The 15939-nt window shown below is 41.9% G+C and overlaps 1 protein-coding gene across 8 annotated transcripts in view; it reads right to left on the bottom strand.

Moving 5' to 3' along the window:
* The window catches only part of SLC4A4 (solute carrier family 4 member 4), a 493231-nt gene that overhangs the window by 336166 nt on the left and 141126 nt on the right, over positions 1 to 15939 (bottom strand). For 3 of the 8 annotated variants that reach the window (XM_050791358.1, XM_050791359.1, XM_050791360.1), the window contains one exon: positions 831 to 904. In XM_050791358.1, coding sequence (XP_050647315.1) covers positions 831 to 904 — 74 coding nt within the window. Of the gene's footprint in view, positions 1 to 830; positions 905 to 1243; positions 1874 to 6085; positions 6148 to 15939 lie in introns of those variants that run through there. The other 5 variants (XM_050791361.1, XM_050791355.1, XM_050791354.1 and 2 more) reach the window with 5 other exon arrangements.

Here is a 15939-nt window from a genome sequence, read left to right as displayed (position 1 = left end):
CACATGATTCACCTGCAAGTTTCATTTAACTTTGAGTACTGCCTAGAACCCTGATTTTTTAAAAATCTCATTATAAGTATTAATAATAACATATATCTGTGATGCCTTCATATAATTATTTTAATAAATATTAATTCAGCTTTGCCTTCCATCAAATAAATAGCATTATTCCCACTTACTGATAAGTCAGGAGACAGGAAAAGGGAATGCCTGCTGAAAGTATTATAGCACCAGATAAAACATAACTCTTCTTTAGTTTTTAACAGGCACTAGGAAATATCAACAAAAGAGATCCTTGACGTTTTTTTAAGTAAAAAATGCTTGTCCATCTTTTCCTAACTGAAACTCATCCATGATTACCACTCTTAACATCTTCAGCTTAAACCCATTTTTCCTGCAACAATGGTATCATTATCCTTCTGTAATATCTATATCTTTACACTACAAGGTACAAGAAAGAATATTAAAGATGCTGCTGAACAGATTTATATAAATCTAGCAGCTTTCTTGAATTAGTCATTGGAAGGTGGTTAGTATTATATGGTAAAATGTTTATTTTTGATAAAGAGGCACAGCTAACATAGGCACTTACTTTAAAATAAGACTTTTTTAAAACCAGGCAAGACCCATATTCAATCAGATTCTGATGGTCCAATGAAGTTCTTAAAACTACTTTCTGTGTTGAAGCAAAATGTAGAGATTGATGAAACTCTATAGAAAAGGTTTGGTGTTTCATTTTAAAAATGTAAGATATATGAAATTCATGAATGTTATTATCTATAGAGACATATGTATGTCAACAGACACTTTCCCAGACCCGTAAAGCTCACCTTCTACTTCTTCTTCATCACACACGTGCTTGAGGAAGGAAGCCCCTCTGTCCAGGACAGCTTCATCCTCCATCCTATAGTAATAAAAAAGAAAAAAAGAATGCTCAGACTTCTCCTGGAGCGAGCCACTTGGAGCAGCCCAGCTTCTGGGCAGGTTAACCTGCAAGCTGTTGTTCATGTTAGCAGGGCAGAGTCACTCTTCTTCTGGTGTCTGCTACTGCTTCACGCAGCTCCTCTCATCTGGTGCTCGAGAATATGCCGGTCCCACATAGCTTCAGTTCTAACCTTGAGAGGGCACCCACATAGACAGGTAAGAGAAAATAATCCCAATCCTGTAGGCAGGATGTTGGGGGCTCTCTCCTTGAGGTTTTTAAATTTTTTTTAAAAAAGGATGAAAGCAAAAAAAAAAATACCAAGAGAGGAAGTTTGGTGTGTCTGGAGTGCTCGTGATGATCGTTTGTGGAAATCCAGCTTCAGTGCTTAGCTCTTTAAACACCCACTGCATAAAATGTATACCCTCACACACACACACATGCACACCCACCCACACGCAGAGAGCGACAGGGAGTTAGGCTAGTGCACAGTGGGAGCCTAGCTTCCAGCCAGCCTCTTAATACCAGCACAGCCCAGTATTCTCTGTTGAGTGGCAAGCTTTGAGTCACATGTTGGCCTTACGGAAATCTGACATCTGAGGATTATCCAGCAACCCGGCTTCGGCAATACACACAGATACATGCCACCCATTCATTCATTTACCACATTCTTATCACACATCTTTCTCTATGTATATCTGCCCTGTTAACTCTTCCCTGAAGGGCACAAAGTTCTTCATTTTGTAACCACATTATGCTGTCCTCCTGTCTCCTTACATAATAGGATCTACTCTGCAATTTCATATGCTAAATAAGACCTCAGAATCCATCCAAGGAATGACAGCGTTTTTAGGGCCTCCCGATGCCAAACATGCTTCTAGTTTATAGAATGAGTTAAGGTTTATTTCTATACTCTGCAGCTCCTTTTCATTGCATTAACTTTGATATACAGAATTCCATGAGCTCTATTTATAGTGAAAGCAGAAAGAAATCCTGAATTGCTCAAATGCTGCTTGTGTAGTACCAGTCTAGAAACAAAGAACTTTCTCTGGGGACAGCTGCTCTATGTCATACCGTACATGAGCCCTGCCAGAGAACCAAATGTTCATTCTGTATTCTATTCGTCCAATTATATGCTCAGGCATTGAATATTGTAGGTCTGTTTTCCATATTGTCTGTATAACTTATTCTTGTGCTTCAGATATTTGTTATAATCTACGCGGATGTGCATTGAATTCATATTTTTGTCCTTACTATTTTAGAAGCATATCCATCTCATGAAGCAACCATCATAACATAAAGAGTCAGGAATTTGGTATCAGGTAGTCCCCGGTTTAAGAAATCTAGCTCATCACTTAATAGGTGTGCTACCTGGAGCAAAGTTTTTAGCTTTTTTGAGCCTCAGTTTCTCCATCTATAAAACTGGGGTAATAATATAAACCTTGCATTGATTCAACACAATAATATCAACCTTGCATTGAAGGCTTTGAGAGTCGAATTAGGTAACACACGTAAAAGCACACAATGCAGAACTTAGCACATACTACATGTTTAAATACTGTAAATTTCCTTCCTTTCTGTTTCCTTCCTTTTCACCCTGGCAATCTGCACATCATTTTCCTTCTCTATACTCAAACTAAAAATAATAATCTGAATGCAAGCAGGATATGGGTTGGCCATCAAGATTTTAGTGGAAAAGAAAATTCCTTGAAGATTTGAGGCCGGGCATGATCATGGCTCACACCTGTAATCCCGGCACCTGTAATCCCTTGGGAGGCCAAGGGAGGCAGATCACTTGAGGTCAGGAGTTAGAGACCAACCTGGCTAACATGGTGAAACCCCGTCCCCACTAAAAATACAAAAATTAGCCGGGCACAGTGGCACACGCCTGTAATCCCAGCTACTCAGGAGACTGAGGCAGGAGAATAACTTGAACCCAGGAAGCAGAGGTTGCAGTGAGCCGAGATCGCGCTACTGCACTCCAGCCTGGGCAAAAGAGTGAGACTCCATCTCAAAAAAAAAAAAAAAAAAAAGACTTAAGAAGTCAAGTCATTTACCAACTTCTCTAAGCCTCTGGTTCCCATGAAAATTAAATGATATAGTATATTCACTGATTCAGCAAATATTTATTTAGTGACTGCTATGTTCCTCATACTCTTCAGAGAGAGGGAAACATATCTGTGAATCAGAGAGACAAAGTTCTCAAGCAATTAATAGTGAACAGATGAACAAAGTAATCTCAGATAGCATTAAGTACTTTGTGGAAAATAAAATGAGGCAGGGACTGCTTGGCATAGGGTGGTTCACATGAGGCTTCTGGATGACAACTGAGCAGAGACAAAAATGACAGGAAGGAATCAGTACTGTGAATATTTGCAGGTGATCTGTTCCAAGCAAAGGGAACAGCAAGTGCAAATGCTCTAAGGTGAAGACAAGTTTAGGATGTTCCAGGAACAGAAACAAAGTTAGTACAGCTGGACAGGGCCTGAAGGTCAACTTTAGGAGATGATACTGATTGGGGCCACAAAACCAGGGTAAGGAGTCAGAATTTTAGGTGTTGTGGGAGCCACTGAAGAGTTTTAAAATGGAGAGTGACTTGACTGTTTTTCATTTTTAAAAGATCACCCTGAAGATGGACAGTAAGGGGACAAGAGAAATTAAGAAATCATCGCAGGAGCCAGGGGAAGGCTATGGGAAAAACAAGTTATTGGGGAACAAATCAAGAGTTCTATTTAGCCACTTTAAGAATAAGATGCTTATTACACATGAAAAAGGAGCCATCGGGCATACAAGTAGATGTCTGAGTCTGGAGCTCAGAGGCTCAGGATTAGAGATAAAAATTAGGAAATCAATGAATAAAGCTGGTACCTGAAGCTATTACTAGATGAGATCATCCAGGAAGAAAATGTAAAAATCAAGGAGTGGACCCAAGACCAAGTGCTGAGGCATGCCAACATTTACCAGCAGAGCAGAGGAACAAAAACAGTCAATGAGGTAAGAGGAAATCCAGGCAAGAGTGATGTCAAGGAAGTGACCAAAGGAGGAGAGCACTGCTACCGAGGGGCTGAGAAAGATGGAAAGAGAGGTGTAAAAAGCACTTTAGTCATGATCACCAGTATCTTCTGATTGCCAAATACAATTTTGACATACACACACAGTAGCAGACACAGAGGAGGCATTCAATAGTTCTCTTTTCTCTTTCCTGCATTCATTCATTCAGTCAATATTTACTGGATACTACTACTATGCTCCAGGCACAAGCCAAGGCACTAGAGTTACAGTGAGCAAGACAAACAAGGTGCCTAATGCAATCACATCCACCTTCTCAAAGATTACCCTTAGCAATCCAGGCAAGTAAGTTCAAAAGGCAAGAACCCATCCATTATACCTTTGTAGACACAGATAAGGATGACAGTTTAATGAGGAAATTTTCTTAAAAGACCTCAGAAGCACAACAAAATCCTGAAGCCCTGTGCTACTGCACGTACATTAATAGTGCCAGCTCCCCTTTAGAAAACAGAGTGGTTTAGCTCACATTAACCCTTTCCAGTCCTATCAGAACTAACCCTTTCCAGCCTATAGAGTCCAACACAATCTCATGTGGAACATCATTTCTGCACCTCAGTATAAATCAAACTGATCCTAAAGTCTTTTGTTGTCTTTTTTCAAATTTCTTAACTAAAATGTTTAGCCTTTGTGCCTAAGCCATTCCCAGAATTGCATGCAACAACCAAAGAAGTAAAAGAAGAAAAGCTGACACAGTTGCTCAGCCTGCTTTGAGTGGGAGGACTGCTTGAGGCCAGGAGTTCCAGACCAGTCTGGGCAACATAGCAAGACCTATCTCTGAAATTTTTTTTTCAAATTAGCTAGGTGCAGTGTTGTGCACCTGTAGTCCCAGCTACTTGGGAGACTGAGGTGGGAGGACTGCTTGAGCCCAGAAGTTCAAGGCTTCAGTGAGCTATGAGTAGGGCACTGCATTCCATCCTGGGTAACACAGTGAATTCCCATCTCTAAAAGAAAAAAGAGAAACAGAAAGAAAGAAAATGAAAAGCAGCAACAACTGGAGGGGATAATAGAATAGTTCAGAAAAACCCTCTTCCTAGGCTAAGAAAACCATCCAGCCTAACTGAGGCACTGTCACTATGTTCCATCTGAGTTAGAGAGTGAGAATAATGATTGGTGCATTCCTTGGCTCTTTGATGCATATTTCACATTCCCTCCAAGACTATACATAGCAAGTAATTAGAAACTTCGTTCTTTCTGACAGACAATGCAGAGCATCTCAAAGCAGCCTCTTCCCTGCAGGAAGAAAAAAGGCATGAGTGAAGCAAACGGAAAATATAAAACCTGCACACCCACAGTGGCCTTTCCCCACAGCCGCCCTCAGTCCTCCTTAGAAGTAAGTCCAGCCTGGTGCACCTAGGCTTCTGCACAAAATACAGGAATTCAGCACATTTTCTTCATCTTTACACTACAAATGTCAATTATTTGGGCTTGTGTCCCTCCTCACCGCAAATCCTCTCAGCAGTTGCTTGCTATTATTAGTAAGACAGAGATATCTTTTAAAATAACCATCTGACCCAACTAGTTCCTCCTTCTATCAATAGGAAGAAATTAACTTATCCAGTCCTTAATCAGGCCCTCAAACCCATTCTTAAAAGTTCCTTTCACACACCCTGCATTCGCTGAAAACAAAGAAGGGAAGAGCATGCTTCTAAAAAGCTCCCGGGTTGCTCACATCACCAGCATGAGGCAAAGTTCAGAATAGATTTGGAAGCTTCTCACCAGCATCACGGGGATAAGGGTCACACCAGTCAGTATAAAATCCACTCAGGGCCAATAATGCCTTCCCTCAGCCAGGCCTCTGACTGTACAAGTTATACCCTTTCTACGGAAGTCCACACCCAAAGCAAGGTTTTTCTTATTCTCCGTTATTCTGGGACACCAAAATGATTTAACTGTAACACATGTCAAATCTACTGCCAAATGGACCGGCTTTCACCAGCCGGTCCTAATCACTGAGCAGGCTCGTAAGGGTGACTTAAGCCCAGCATGAGAAACATTTGTGCAAAACTGTCAGCCATTGGGTCTTGAGCACCCATCTACATTCCACCCCTCTAAGTTCCCACCCCCAGAGCCCATGCCAACTGCCAACGTGCTCACCAGCTAGTCCACACAGCGCAAGCAGCTGCCACTCAGCCAGTCAGCACGTGGCAGACCGCCAGCACACAAGTTTCAGAATGCAAGCCTGCCCCGTCACAGTGCTGCTAAAGGTTGAAGGTCTTCGAGTGTGCTAGCCTTTAGATTCGCCTCACTTGCCCTCCCACCTCCCTTCTCCCATCCCTCCTCTGTTACGCCTCCCGCTGTAGCATTTCACTTGTCTCTATAGTAACAGCATCTGGTTTCAGGGTTAAAACTTTATACAGCACATTTCTCCTCCTAGCCTAAGCTTTTGCCAAAGGATGCAGCAGCAAAAAGCCTGCTGCTTTACCGTGGAGCCACCTGTTTCCCTGCCACCCCAGGATTGCAGCTACTTTGTAAACTGTAGGATGAAAGCGACTGCAGTACTGAGCCCAGGGAAGGCGAAACAGAGCCTCCAACCTTGGCACACTAGCTGGTGTGTAGAGGATCCACTCCGGGGCTTGTATACCCAATCCCAGAGCTAGCCCGCTCTCTTCCACAGCCCGCTCTGCACTTAACGATGCTGCACATGGATCAAGTTCATAGCAGGGCTTTTTGATTGCATCCCAAAAAGCACCGGGGTTGGCACCCTAGAGAGCAGCAGGGCACCAGTGTTTAACATGCCCATACCAGAGTTTCATATCACTGTCTCTCTCCATGCATACAGCATAAAGTTTATTAGCTAATCTTGTATTTCAACTCATCCCACTTTATCCTCACCAGCTTGGTCTGTTTACAACATCCGGTGAACCCCATAATCTCTCACTTCACACAGCTTTCCCATGCATAGCCAATGTTTAAACAGTTCTTTACACACATGCCCACACACACACCAAAGTGACGCACACAGGGGAGGGACAAACGCTAGCAAGTGAAGAGTTTTATTATTAGCCATTTTTGCCATGAAAACTAAGTGTATACAAAGGCCTTTACTTGAGGACTGCAGTCTCAGAGTTCAAAAGCAGGCTGTCCCTGTTACTTGGCTAATCTTGGATCAGATGAAAGATAAAAATCAGCATTTCACAGGTCTTTTTCAGGAGCTATACAGATTTTATAACAATCAGTACCGACATCTACAATTATACACTCATACACGCATTTCTGAGTTCTATTCCCTATTCAAATCATGTTTAAGAAGTGGGGGACTATTTCCATTATAAACCATTTGCAAACGTGATTTTTTTTGGTCATGGTTCTAAACTTCACAGCATTTTATTCGTGCTTTTGTTGCTTTGTAAAATCTGCCATGCACATTTTCAACATACACATGATGAACAAGACACAATTCTCTAAGCCACAGGCGACAGGGAAGAGTAATCTCAGTGGCTGCAAAGTGCACTGCCATCTTTTGGCAACATGTGTTCACTACAGGGAACCGAAGGGCAAGAAAAAGCTGCAACCATTCCCTTTAAAACTTCACAGGGGCTCTAAGAAGGGCTTTCATTCCCACAGGAAGTAAGACAGAACACAGTTGCTGACTTAACTGTGCAGACAGCTGGAGCTCTGGACATCCACACTGGGGGAAAGGGACATCGGTGCAGCAAAACTCACAAGCATGACTGATGGCAGTGATGACTCCCAGAGACCAGCCGGCAACAAAGCGAAGTAAATCTCCTTCCCAGAGCTCAGGAACACCCTAATCAGCCTGGAAATTTACACGGGCCCAGGGCCAGAGGGAAATAGGTGAGAGCCCCACACAAAATCAGACTGAGAACTGGATAAAAGGTGAAAATGCAATCCAGAGCAGGATCACGCCAAATCCAATTCTGGATTTATGAACTGTATTAAAAGTTCATTTGTACTCCTGGGCACTTATCCTAGAGAAATAAAAACTTACGTTAGCCCAAAAACCTGTACATGAATGTTTACAGCAGCTTTAAGTATAGTAGAAAACTCCAGAATTAATCCACATCTGTCAACAGGAGAGTGGTTAAACTATGGTACATCCATACCATGGAATACTGATTAGCAAGAAACATGAACAAACTATTGATATACATGACAAATTGAATGAATCTCCAGGGGGTTATGCTGAGTGAGAAAAGCTCATCCCAAAAGGTTACAAACTATATTATACAATGTATATGGAGTGGCAAAATTTTAGAAATGAAGGACAGATTTAGAAGGACAGATTCATGTTTGCCAGGGGTTGAAGATGGAGGTATTTGTTGTTAACAAGGGCAACACGAGGGACCCCTGTGGTTGGCTCTATTCAGTATCTTATCTGTGGATCAACACAGGTGATAAAATTGTATAGAACTTAATACAGACAGAGAAGAGAGAGAGAAATTCGTACACGTAAAACAGGAAATGTGAATAAAGTTTGGAGAATTGTATCACTGCCAATAACCTGGTTATGATATTATACTACGGTTGTGTAAAATGTTAACCTTGGGAAAAACTGGCAAACTGGAGCTTTTCTGCACCAGTAACCTCTCTGTATAATTTCTCAAATATGCATTTGAATCTACAATTATCTCAATAAAATTTTCAATTTAAAAAAGCTCATTTGTAACTCTGTTTTTTAATTTCCCCTAGAAGCACTATTCTACACGGTGGTCAGGTCCACCAACACAGATGCAGAATCAGGCAAAAATGAATACAAAATCCCAGATGCACACTTTGCTAAGTGCGTAAGCTTAGAAAGTTAACTAACCTCTCTCACTTCAGTGTCTTTTAAAATGGGCTTATACCACTTCAGAAGTTAGTTTAGGGAATTAAATAATTTCCTAAATAAATCCAACCAGTTTTAGTTAAATCAAATATAAAGTTCATAGGGCCCAGAGAATAGAGTATTAATACTCCTAATCAGACCCAGAGGTCATGATTCTGTCTCATGAGCAAATGCATGGGATTTTTGACTGGGGAGACTACAGATAAACTGTCCCTCAAACTACTAGGATCAAACTCTCCCTTTCTATCTTCTCCATGCTAGGGCTAGGTCTCCTAAACTCTGTTGTCAGATTGTTGATTGATTTCTGAAAGGCTGGAGCAGGCTCAGCAACAAAGGACAAGAAAGTAACTGACAGGAGGATGGAAACAGAGACTCTGGGGTGAGAAAAGGCTCGGAGGCCAGGGGAGGTGACCGATGAAGAGAGAAAGTGCTTGTGGGGAGGGTACGAAGTGCTGAAAGGAGGACTTCGTTCATGACTCCCCAGGACATTCCCTGACTTAGCCTGCACTCACACTCACATGCTCCTTAATATTTTTAATGGACTATCTCATGTGCTTCCACAAAGACCCTGTGCTGCTTCTGACCAGAGTTCCGTTGTAGAACAGAGTAGTCTCCTTCCTATGTCAGAAACAAAGTACTTTGTCCTTCCAACATGTTCTCAGAGGTTTTACTGTTACGGACAGGAAAAAGAAGCTCCCTTCTAAACTCTTTTAGCTTTCAATCACCCTTCTTCAAGGCTTCTTGTGTGAAAATCACAAAGGTCCTAAGACAGGAATCAGGCCAGATGAAATGGCTGGGCCCCTCCATATGAGACACCAGCACAGAGGACGGCGACCGGCACGTTCGTCCTCTGTCCCCTCCTCCACACCACCATCAGCTCTTCAACCAAGAGCCAGACCCAAACCAGCAGCAGAGTAAGGAAAGAAGAGCAAAGGGAGGAAGGGATGATACCCCACAGGGCAATCACGGGAAAGGGAATATCTATAGCTGAAAACCCACCCTGCAAGGCAGCTTTTAGTCAAGGGATGCCCCAACATGCTCAGGTTTGACATGAGTGTAGGATGGCTGGATTCTCATCTGCCTTCTCACCAGTGCTTTTTCACTGGCCTCCCTGGATCTGAACTCATTCCCCTCCTATGCATCCATTTATAAAACGCACTTTGGTATCTCTCCTTTTAAAGAGCCTTCAGTGGTTCTTCATTACATGGAAGAGAAATCCAACTTGCTTAACATGAAACGTAAGCTCAGGTCCTAGATCCCCACGCCACACACCCTGAACCATCCGCCACACCTTCGTGTACATGCTATTTCCTCTAATTAAAATATCATCTTAGTTAACCCATTCTTCAAAACCCAACTTAAGATTCAACCTCTCCAGAAGCCTCTCTGCATTCTCAGACATACCCTTCCCTGAGCAGAGCTATGCTCCTTCCTCTGTTCTCCACTGACGTCCTGAATGTGCCTGCTTCCCACATAGCACGTTACAATGCATTGTTATTATAACTTATCATCACTCAACTGTACTTGAGCATGTCATGGCTCTTGTCCCCACCATATTATGAGCTCTTTCAGAGCAAATATTGTCTTTCTAAAGTTTTTCTACCTCTAGTGTCAAGCATAGTCACTATACAGAGTTAGTAGACTACGTGTAGCGTAACTATGTGTGGTGACTATGAATCAATCAATCAATCAATTGATTCACTGACTATGAATCAATCGATTAATCAGTCAATCAACCAGTTAGAAATAGGCACAGTGAAGGCACATACATGTTTGGTATTAAGTGGATCTCTAAGTCTAAAGGCCCTGAATGTGTATTTCAAACAACATAAACCCCATAAACAAGCAAATTTCCAATTATTTAGCCTATTATTCAACTGAAGAAACAGTGATGTGTTCCAAAGAAAGGGGGGAAAATGGCTATGCTATACTCCCTGAAGAGTGTTATGTTTATGGTTGAATTAAGGGATTTTTCAAGGATATTTTTAACTATATAATTTTCTCTTTATAGACCAACATTAGAACTTAACCCTCCACACAGACTATACCAATACTCTCACATGTGGAGGCCAAATTAAATTCAAATGGGAATTTCCCTTGTCTGCTAAAAAAAAAAAAAAAAAAAAAAAATTAAGAGGTACCTGGACCTGCCACATATTTGGTTCTAAATAAAAATTTGTTTCATGAACAGAAGAATGAATGAACTTAAAAATAAATCACACCATACACTACTTTAAATACCCAGAAGCAAAGCCTGATACAGTGGCATACGCCTAAAATCCCAGCTCCTAGGAAGGTTGAGGTGGGAAGACTGCTTGAGCCCAGGAGCTTTGAGGCTGCAGTGCATCACAATCATGCCTGTGAATATCCACTGCACTCCAGTTCGGCAATATAGCGAGATCTATTTCTAAAAAAACTAATAAATGCCCAGAAGCAGCATGAAAGTTATAAGAAAGTTCAGTTTTGCTCATCAGGCCTGCAACTGAACAAATAAAACTCTGCAATGTGTTTAGGTAAATCTATAAAGAAGCTAGATGGCAGTTACCTGCAAATAAAACTGGGATTCAAAATGTCAATATAAACCTTAAGCTCTAGAAATTTTAGCTTAAGTTTACATTTATACACAGTCAATGATAAATTATTTGTAGTAATTAGTATGGCGATAGCATGGATAACTAAAATCCTCAGTTAATTCATATTCATTGTAGTCTGTGACTTTTGCACATTTACTGTGGATTTCACAGTGATCTCAGATCAGATGCAGATTGGCAGGCAGATGGGGACTCAAGAGCAGGAGTTTTTTCCAGGACACAGGGCTGGGAGTCAGCTCCATGGCACCTGATCAGGTACAGTCCCTGACCTACCCACCTCTGACACACAGAACTGACACTGGAGAAGATGCCTTCTGAAATGGGTTTAGGCAAACCTTCCTACCTCTACCCAACGTGGCAACCACAGTGTTCACATCTCCCATCCTGAACTACCACTTGGCTGGCAGGGATGAGGCTCCTGAAATTTTATTAAGTTCTTGCTACATGTCAGTCAGTGTGCTAAGCAACATACATGCATAATTTCCTTCTGGATGCCATCTTATTTTATCTGACTCAGTAACAGGGCAGAACTGAAGGTTCTAGCTAAAGGATGTCAATACCTATTACAATGTAGGAACTGAGATTAGGGACTTTCATTATCTATTAATTTTTTTTTTTTTTTTAAACAGAGTCTTGCTCTATTGCTCAGGCTGGAGTGCAGTGGTTCAATCTCAGCTCACTGCAACCTCCACCTCCCGGGTTCAAGCGATTCTCCTGCCTCAGCCTCCCAAGTAGCTGGGATTATAGGCACGCACCACCACGCTCAGCTAACTTTTGCATTTTTAGTAGAGATGGGGTTTCACCATGTTGGCCAGGCTGGTCTCCAACTCCTGACCTCAGGTGATCCACCCACCTAGGCCTCCCAAAGTGCTGGGGTTACAGGGGTGAGCCATCGCACCCGGCCCATTATCTATTAATTTTTTAAGTCACATTTTAAATACGTACTGCTTGCCAACTACTAAGCTGAATACTTTGTGATGATGATTTGATTCAATCTTCATACCAATGCCATGAGATAGGGACTCTTCACACACCCACTTTAAAGTTCTAATTTTGAAGATAAATAATTTGCCCAAAATCACACAGTACATATGATGAGAAGACCAGGCATGCAGACTAACTTAGCAGTCCACAATTTTAACGACTCTACTATACTCTTTCATAATTAACTAATCAATGCCCACCAAGGATTATCTTCAAGAACATTTTTCATAATGCTGAACTTACATATATTCCTTCTCATAATTTCAAATTACATCACTTACCTCTTTCTCCACTTCAGTGTGCCTACTGGCCAAATATTAGAGCATCCTGTAACAATCCCCCCCAAATTAATATCTTTATTTTTATTTAGCAAACACTTAGGTAGTGCTTACTATGTCCTAGTTACTATTGTAATTGCTTTACAGATATTATTAACTCATTTAATACAACAATCCAATGAGGTTTGCACTGTTTTTATCACCATCATCTCTGAAACACAGACAGATTAAGTCACATGCCCAAAAAAATCACATGGCTATAACTGTTGATGTCAGGATTCAAACCCAGGAGGACTGGCTCCAAAATCTGTTCTCTTACCCACTCAATGTCAAGCTGCCTCTTTTTAGCCAGTTTGACTGATCTGTTAAAACTCTCCAAATATCTCAGGGAGTCTTGAACCCTGGCAGTTGAGGAACAAGAGCAGGAGGAGGAAGTCAGGACCGAGACCTACAGTGGGTCAGTGTTCGCAGGACTAGGTTGTGGATGAGATGGGGCTGTGAGGATTCAGGCTCTTGGGAAGGGACTGAGAGGATCAGGCTCAGAGAAGTGGCTGTGGGGACCCGGGCTCCAGACAGGACTTAGGGAACAGGGATGGATTGGAGTTCTCCAGTATCTGAGGGAAGTCGGTCTGGGAGGAATAGGATTGTGAGGACCCGCACTCCTAAGAGGAGAGGACTGGAAAGGAATGAGGTATGAAGACATGGGCTCCGGAGAGGTAAAAGTCAAGCAGTGAGGACCCAGGCTCCTAAGTGGCAGAAGAGGGACAGTGAAGACCCGGGCTCCTAAGGATTCAGAAATGGGACCACGAAGACTCAGGTTCCTGAGGGGCAGAAGCAGACTGAGAAAACCTGAGTTTTGGAAGGGAACAGAAGCGGGCAGTGAAGACGGACTTCTGTGGGAAAATGGATCTGGGCTTTGAGAATCCAAGTTCCTGAGTCTCGGAACAGGGCTGTGAAGACCCGAGCTCCTAAAAGCGTTGGATCTAAGGGACCATGGATGTGAGATCACCCTACCAAGGAAAGGGAAAGGGCAGCCTACTTGGCTTTGGGCCGGCTTTTCTTGTGTCGGATACTCAATCTAGGAGGCCCACATGCAAGCATCTTCATTTTCTGCTTTATTCTTGGGAATCAGATGTAAAGTTAAAAATAGTTTGACTCAGTTATATACTTGATAAGTTCTTTAAATCCCATTCTACTCAACCCTGATTGAGCACAGAGCTCAGCATCTCAAATAAAAGAATGTCAGTGCAAAACAAAAACAAAAATAAAAACTCTAGGAACCTGGGATCACAAATATTAGACAGACCCTTAGTGAAAGAGTAGAAACACTCAATAATTAAAGAGTATACAGACCCTTGACATTCATGAACATCCCCTCCCCAGGCCCATTTTGCAAATTCCCCAATTCATAAGTACCACACAGCATCTATTTTCCATTTGCCAGCTCGGTCTGGGCTCACCACTTGGCCACATGTTTCTCCACCAAAGCACAAACCCACTACATGGTATAACCTTCTAGGGCTGCTAGCAAATAGTTGAAATCACAGTTGTTAAATTCACACATGCCAAGGAACTACTGTATCAAAAGCCAGAAGAGTGCATCACTCACCACGTGGGCTGTACTACTAAGCAGAAAAACAACTTTTATCTCATAAACTTTATGAGCACAGTTCACTATTACAAGAACATTGAAGACATTTCTCTAGTCTGTGTTCCCTTATTAAAATGTCTCTTTCCACAATGCTGTTCAAAGTTTATCCTTCGTTTTCCCCAAGAAATCTCTCTGTGTACACTTGTGATCTAATTTTCCAAAGTTTAACTCATTTACTCATTCATTTATTCAATTTATTGAGTGTCTGCTATGACCAGGCATTATTCTAGGCACTAAGGATAAATCCATGGTGGGAAATAGACAATACACAAACTTTCAAAATCAACTGCACAATGTGTTAAAAGTTGATACTGCAATGGAAAAATGTAAGCAAGGAAGAGATTTAGGGAATGCTGGTTAAACTGGAGAGTAGCGCAGTTTTAAATAGGTAGTTAAGAAAGGCCTCAACGAGTGATAGTTGAGCAAAGATTGAAAAGGATAAGATAGTGAGACTTGCAGTTATGTTGAGAGAACAGCAAATGCAAAGGCCTTGAGGCAGGAAATAGCCTGGAAGATTACTGGAATATCAAGGAGGCCAGTAGCTGGTGCAGAGTAAGCCAGGAGGGCTGGAGATAAAATCAGAGAGATGAAGGTAAAGGAGAGGCAGGCTGCTTTGGGTTTGGGAGGCTACTGTATGAAGGGCTTTGGTGTTTACTCTGAACAACTAGAAAGCCACTGGAGGGTCTAAGCAATAGAGTGATACTTCCTCAAGTTTATAGTCTTTACCTAAGTCTTTTTCATTAGATAAACGTTTCCATTAAGGTACTTCCTGAAACCTACTCAGAAGGTCTTTCTGGGGCCACAGCTAGTGTAGCACAGAGGTTACAGGCGGGGTCTGCTGGGTCAGAATCCTACATCACCATGTCAGAACTTGACCCAATGCTCTGCAGATCCAAAAGTGAATTGACACACCTTAGGAGACTTCATCCCAAGGGTTCAGAGCCTTGACATTGACTTCTGCCTTGTGAAGGTGCTGAGCATTGTTTCAGTGCTCATGGCAAAGGCCAATCTGCATTAACTTGTTAATATAATCTTTATCAACTTCTGCCAAACTAGCTCCAAAGTTCATGACTCAAGTTGTTGCCACTTGAATCCTCGCCTACCTAAATCTGCCCCAGGGATGGCAACACGTAGTGTTAGAATATGCCAAAGCAGATGATTAATATGTGGATATCATGAGAATAGCATACAGCTTATTGTTGGTGTTTTTTTTTAACACCCATAATTCAAATTGACACTTTAAATAATAAAGGAATACATTTAAAGTTGTTTTAAACTATGAGTTTTCTGATTCCACGGTTACACCGACTGCACTTTGGGGGAAAACGCCCTGAGCTTGGCATCCTTTGCCATAGAACGACATCCCATGTTTGGTTCTAGCCGCTTATGTGTACAGAGAGGAGTGGTCCACATTGTGGAAGGATGTTACATCCCAATTTAAAAACAGTCCCCTTCATAGTGGAAAGCAGTAAGGTGATCCTCAAAGAGTTAAAAGCAGAACTATCTACCATTCAACCCAGCAATCCCATTACTGGGTATATACCCAGAGGAATATAAATCATTCTACCATAAAGACACATGCACATGAATGTTCACTGCAGCACTATTCACAATATCAAAGACATGGAATCAACCTAAATGCCCATTAATGACAGACT

Source organism: Macaca thibetana, chromosome 5 (genome assembly GCF_024542745.1).
Source record: "Macaca thibetana thibetana isolate TM-01 chromosome 5, ASM2454274v1, whole genome shotgun sequence".
NCBI lineage: Eukaryota > Metazoa > Chordata > Mammalia > Primates > Cercopithecidae > Macaca > Macaca thibetana.
Note: the sequence above shows the minus strand (reverse complement) of the source record. Positions and strands in the feature narration are given on the sequence as shown.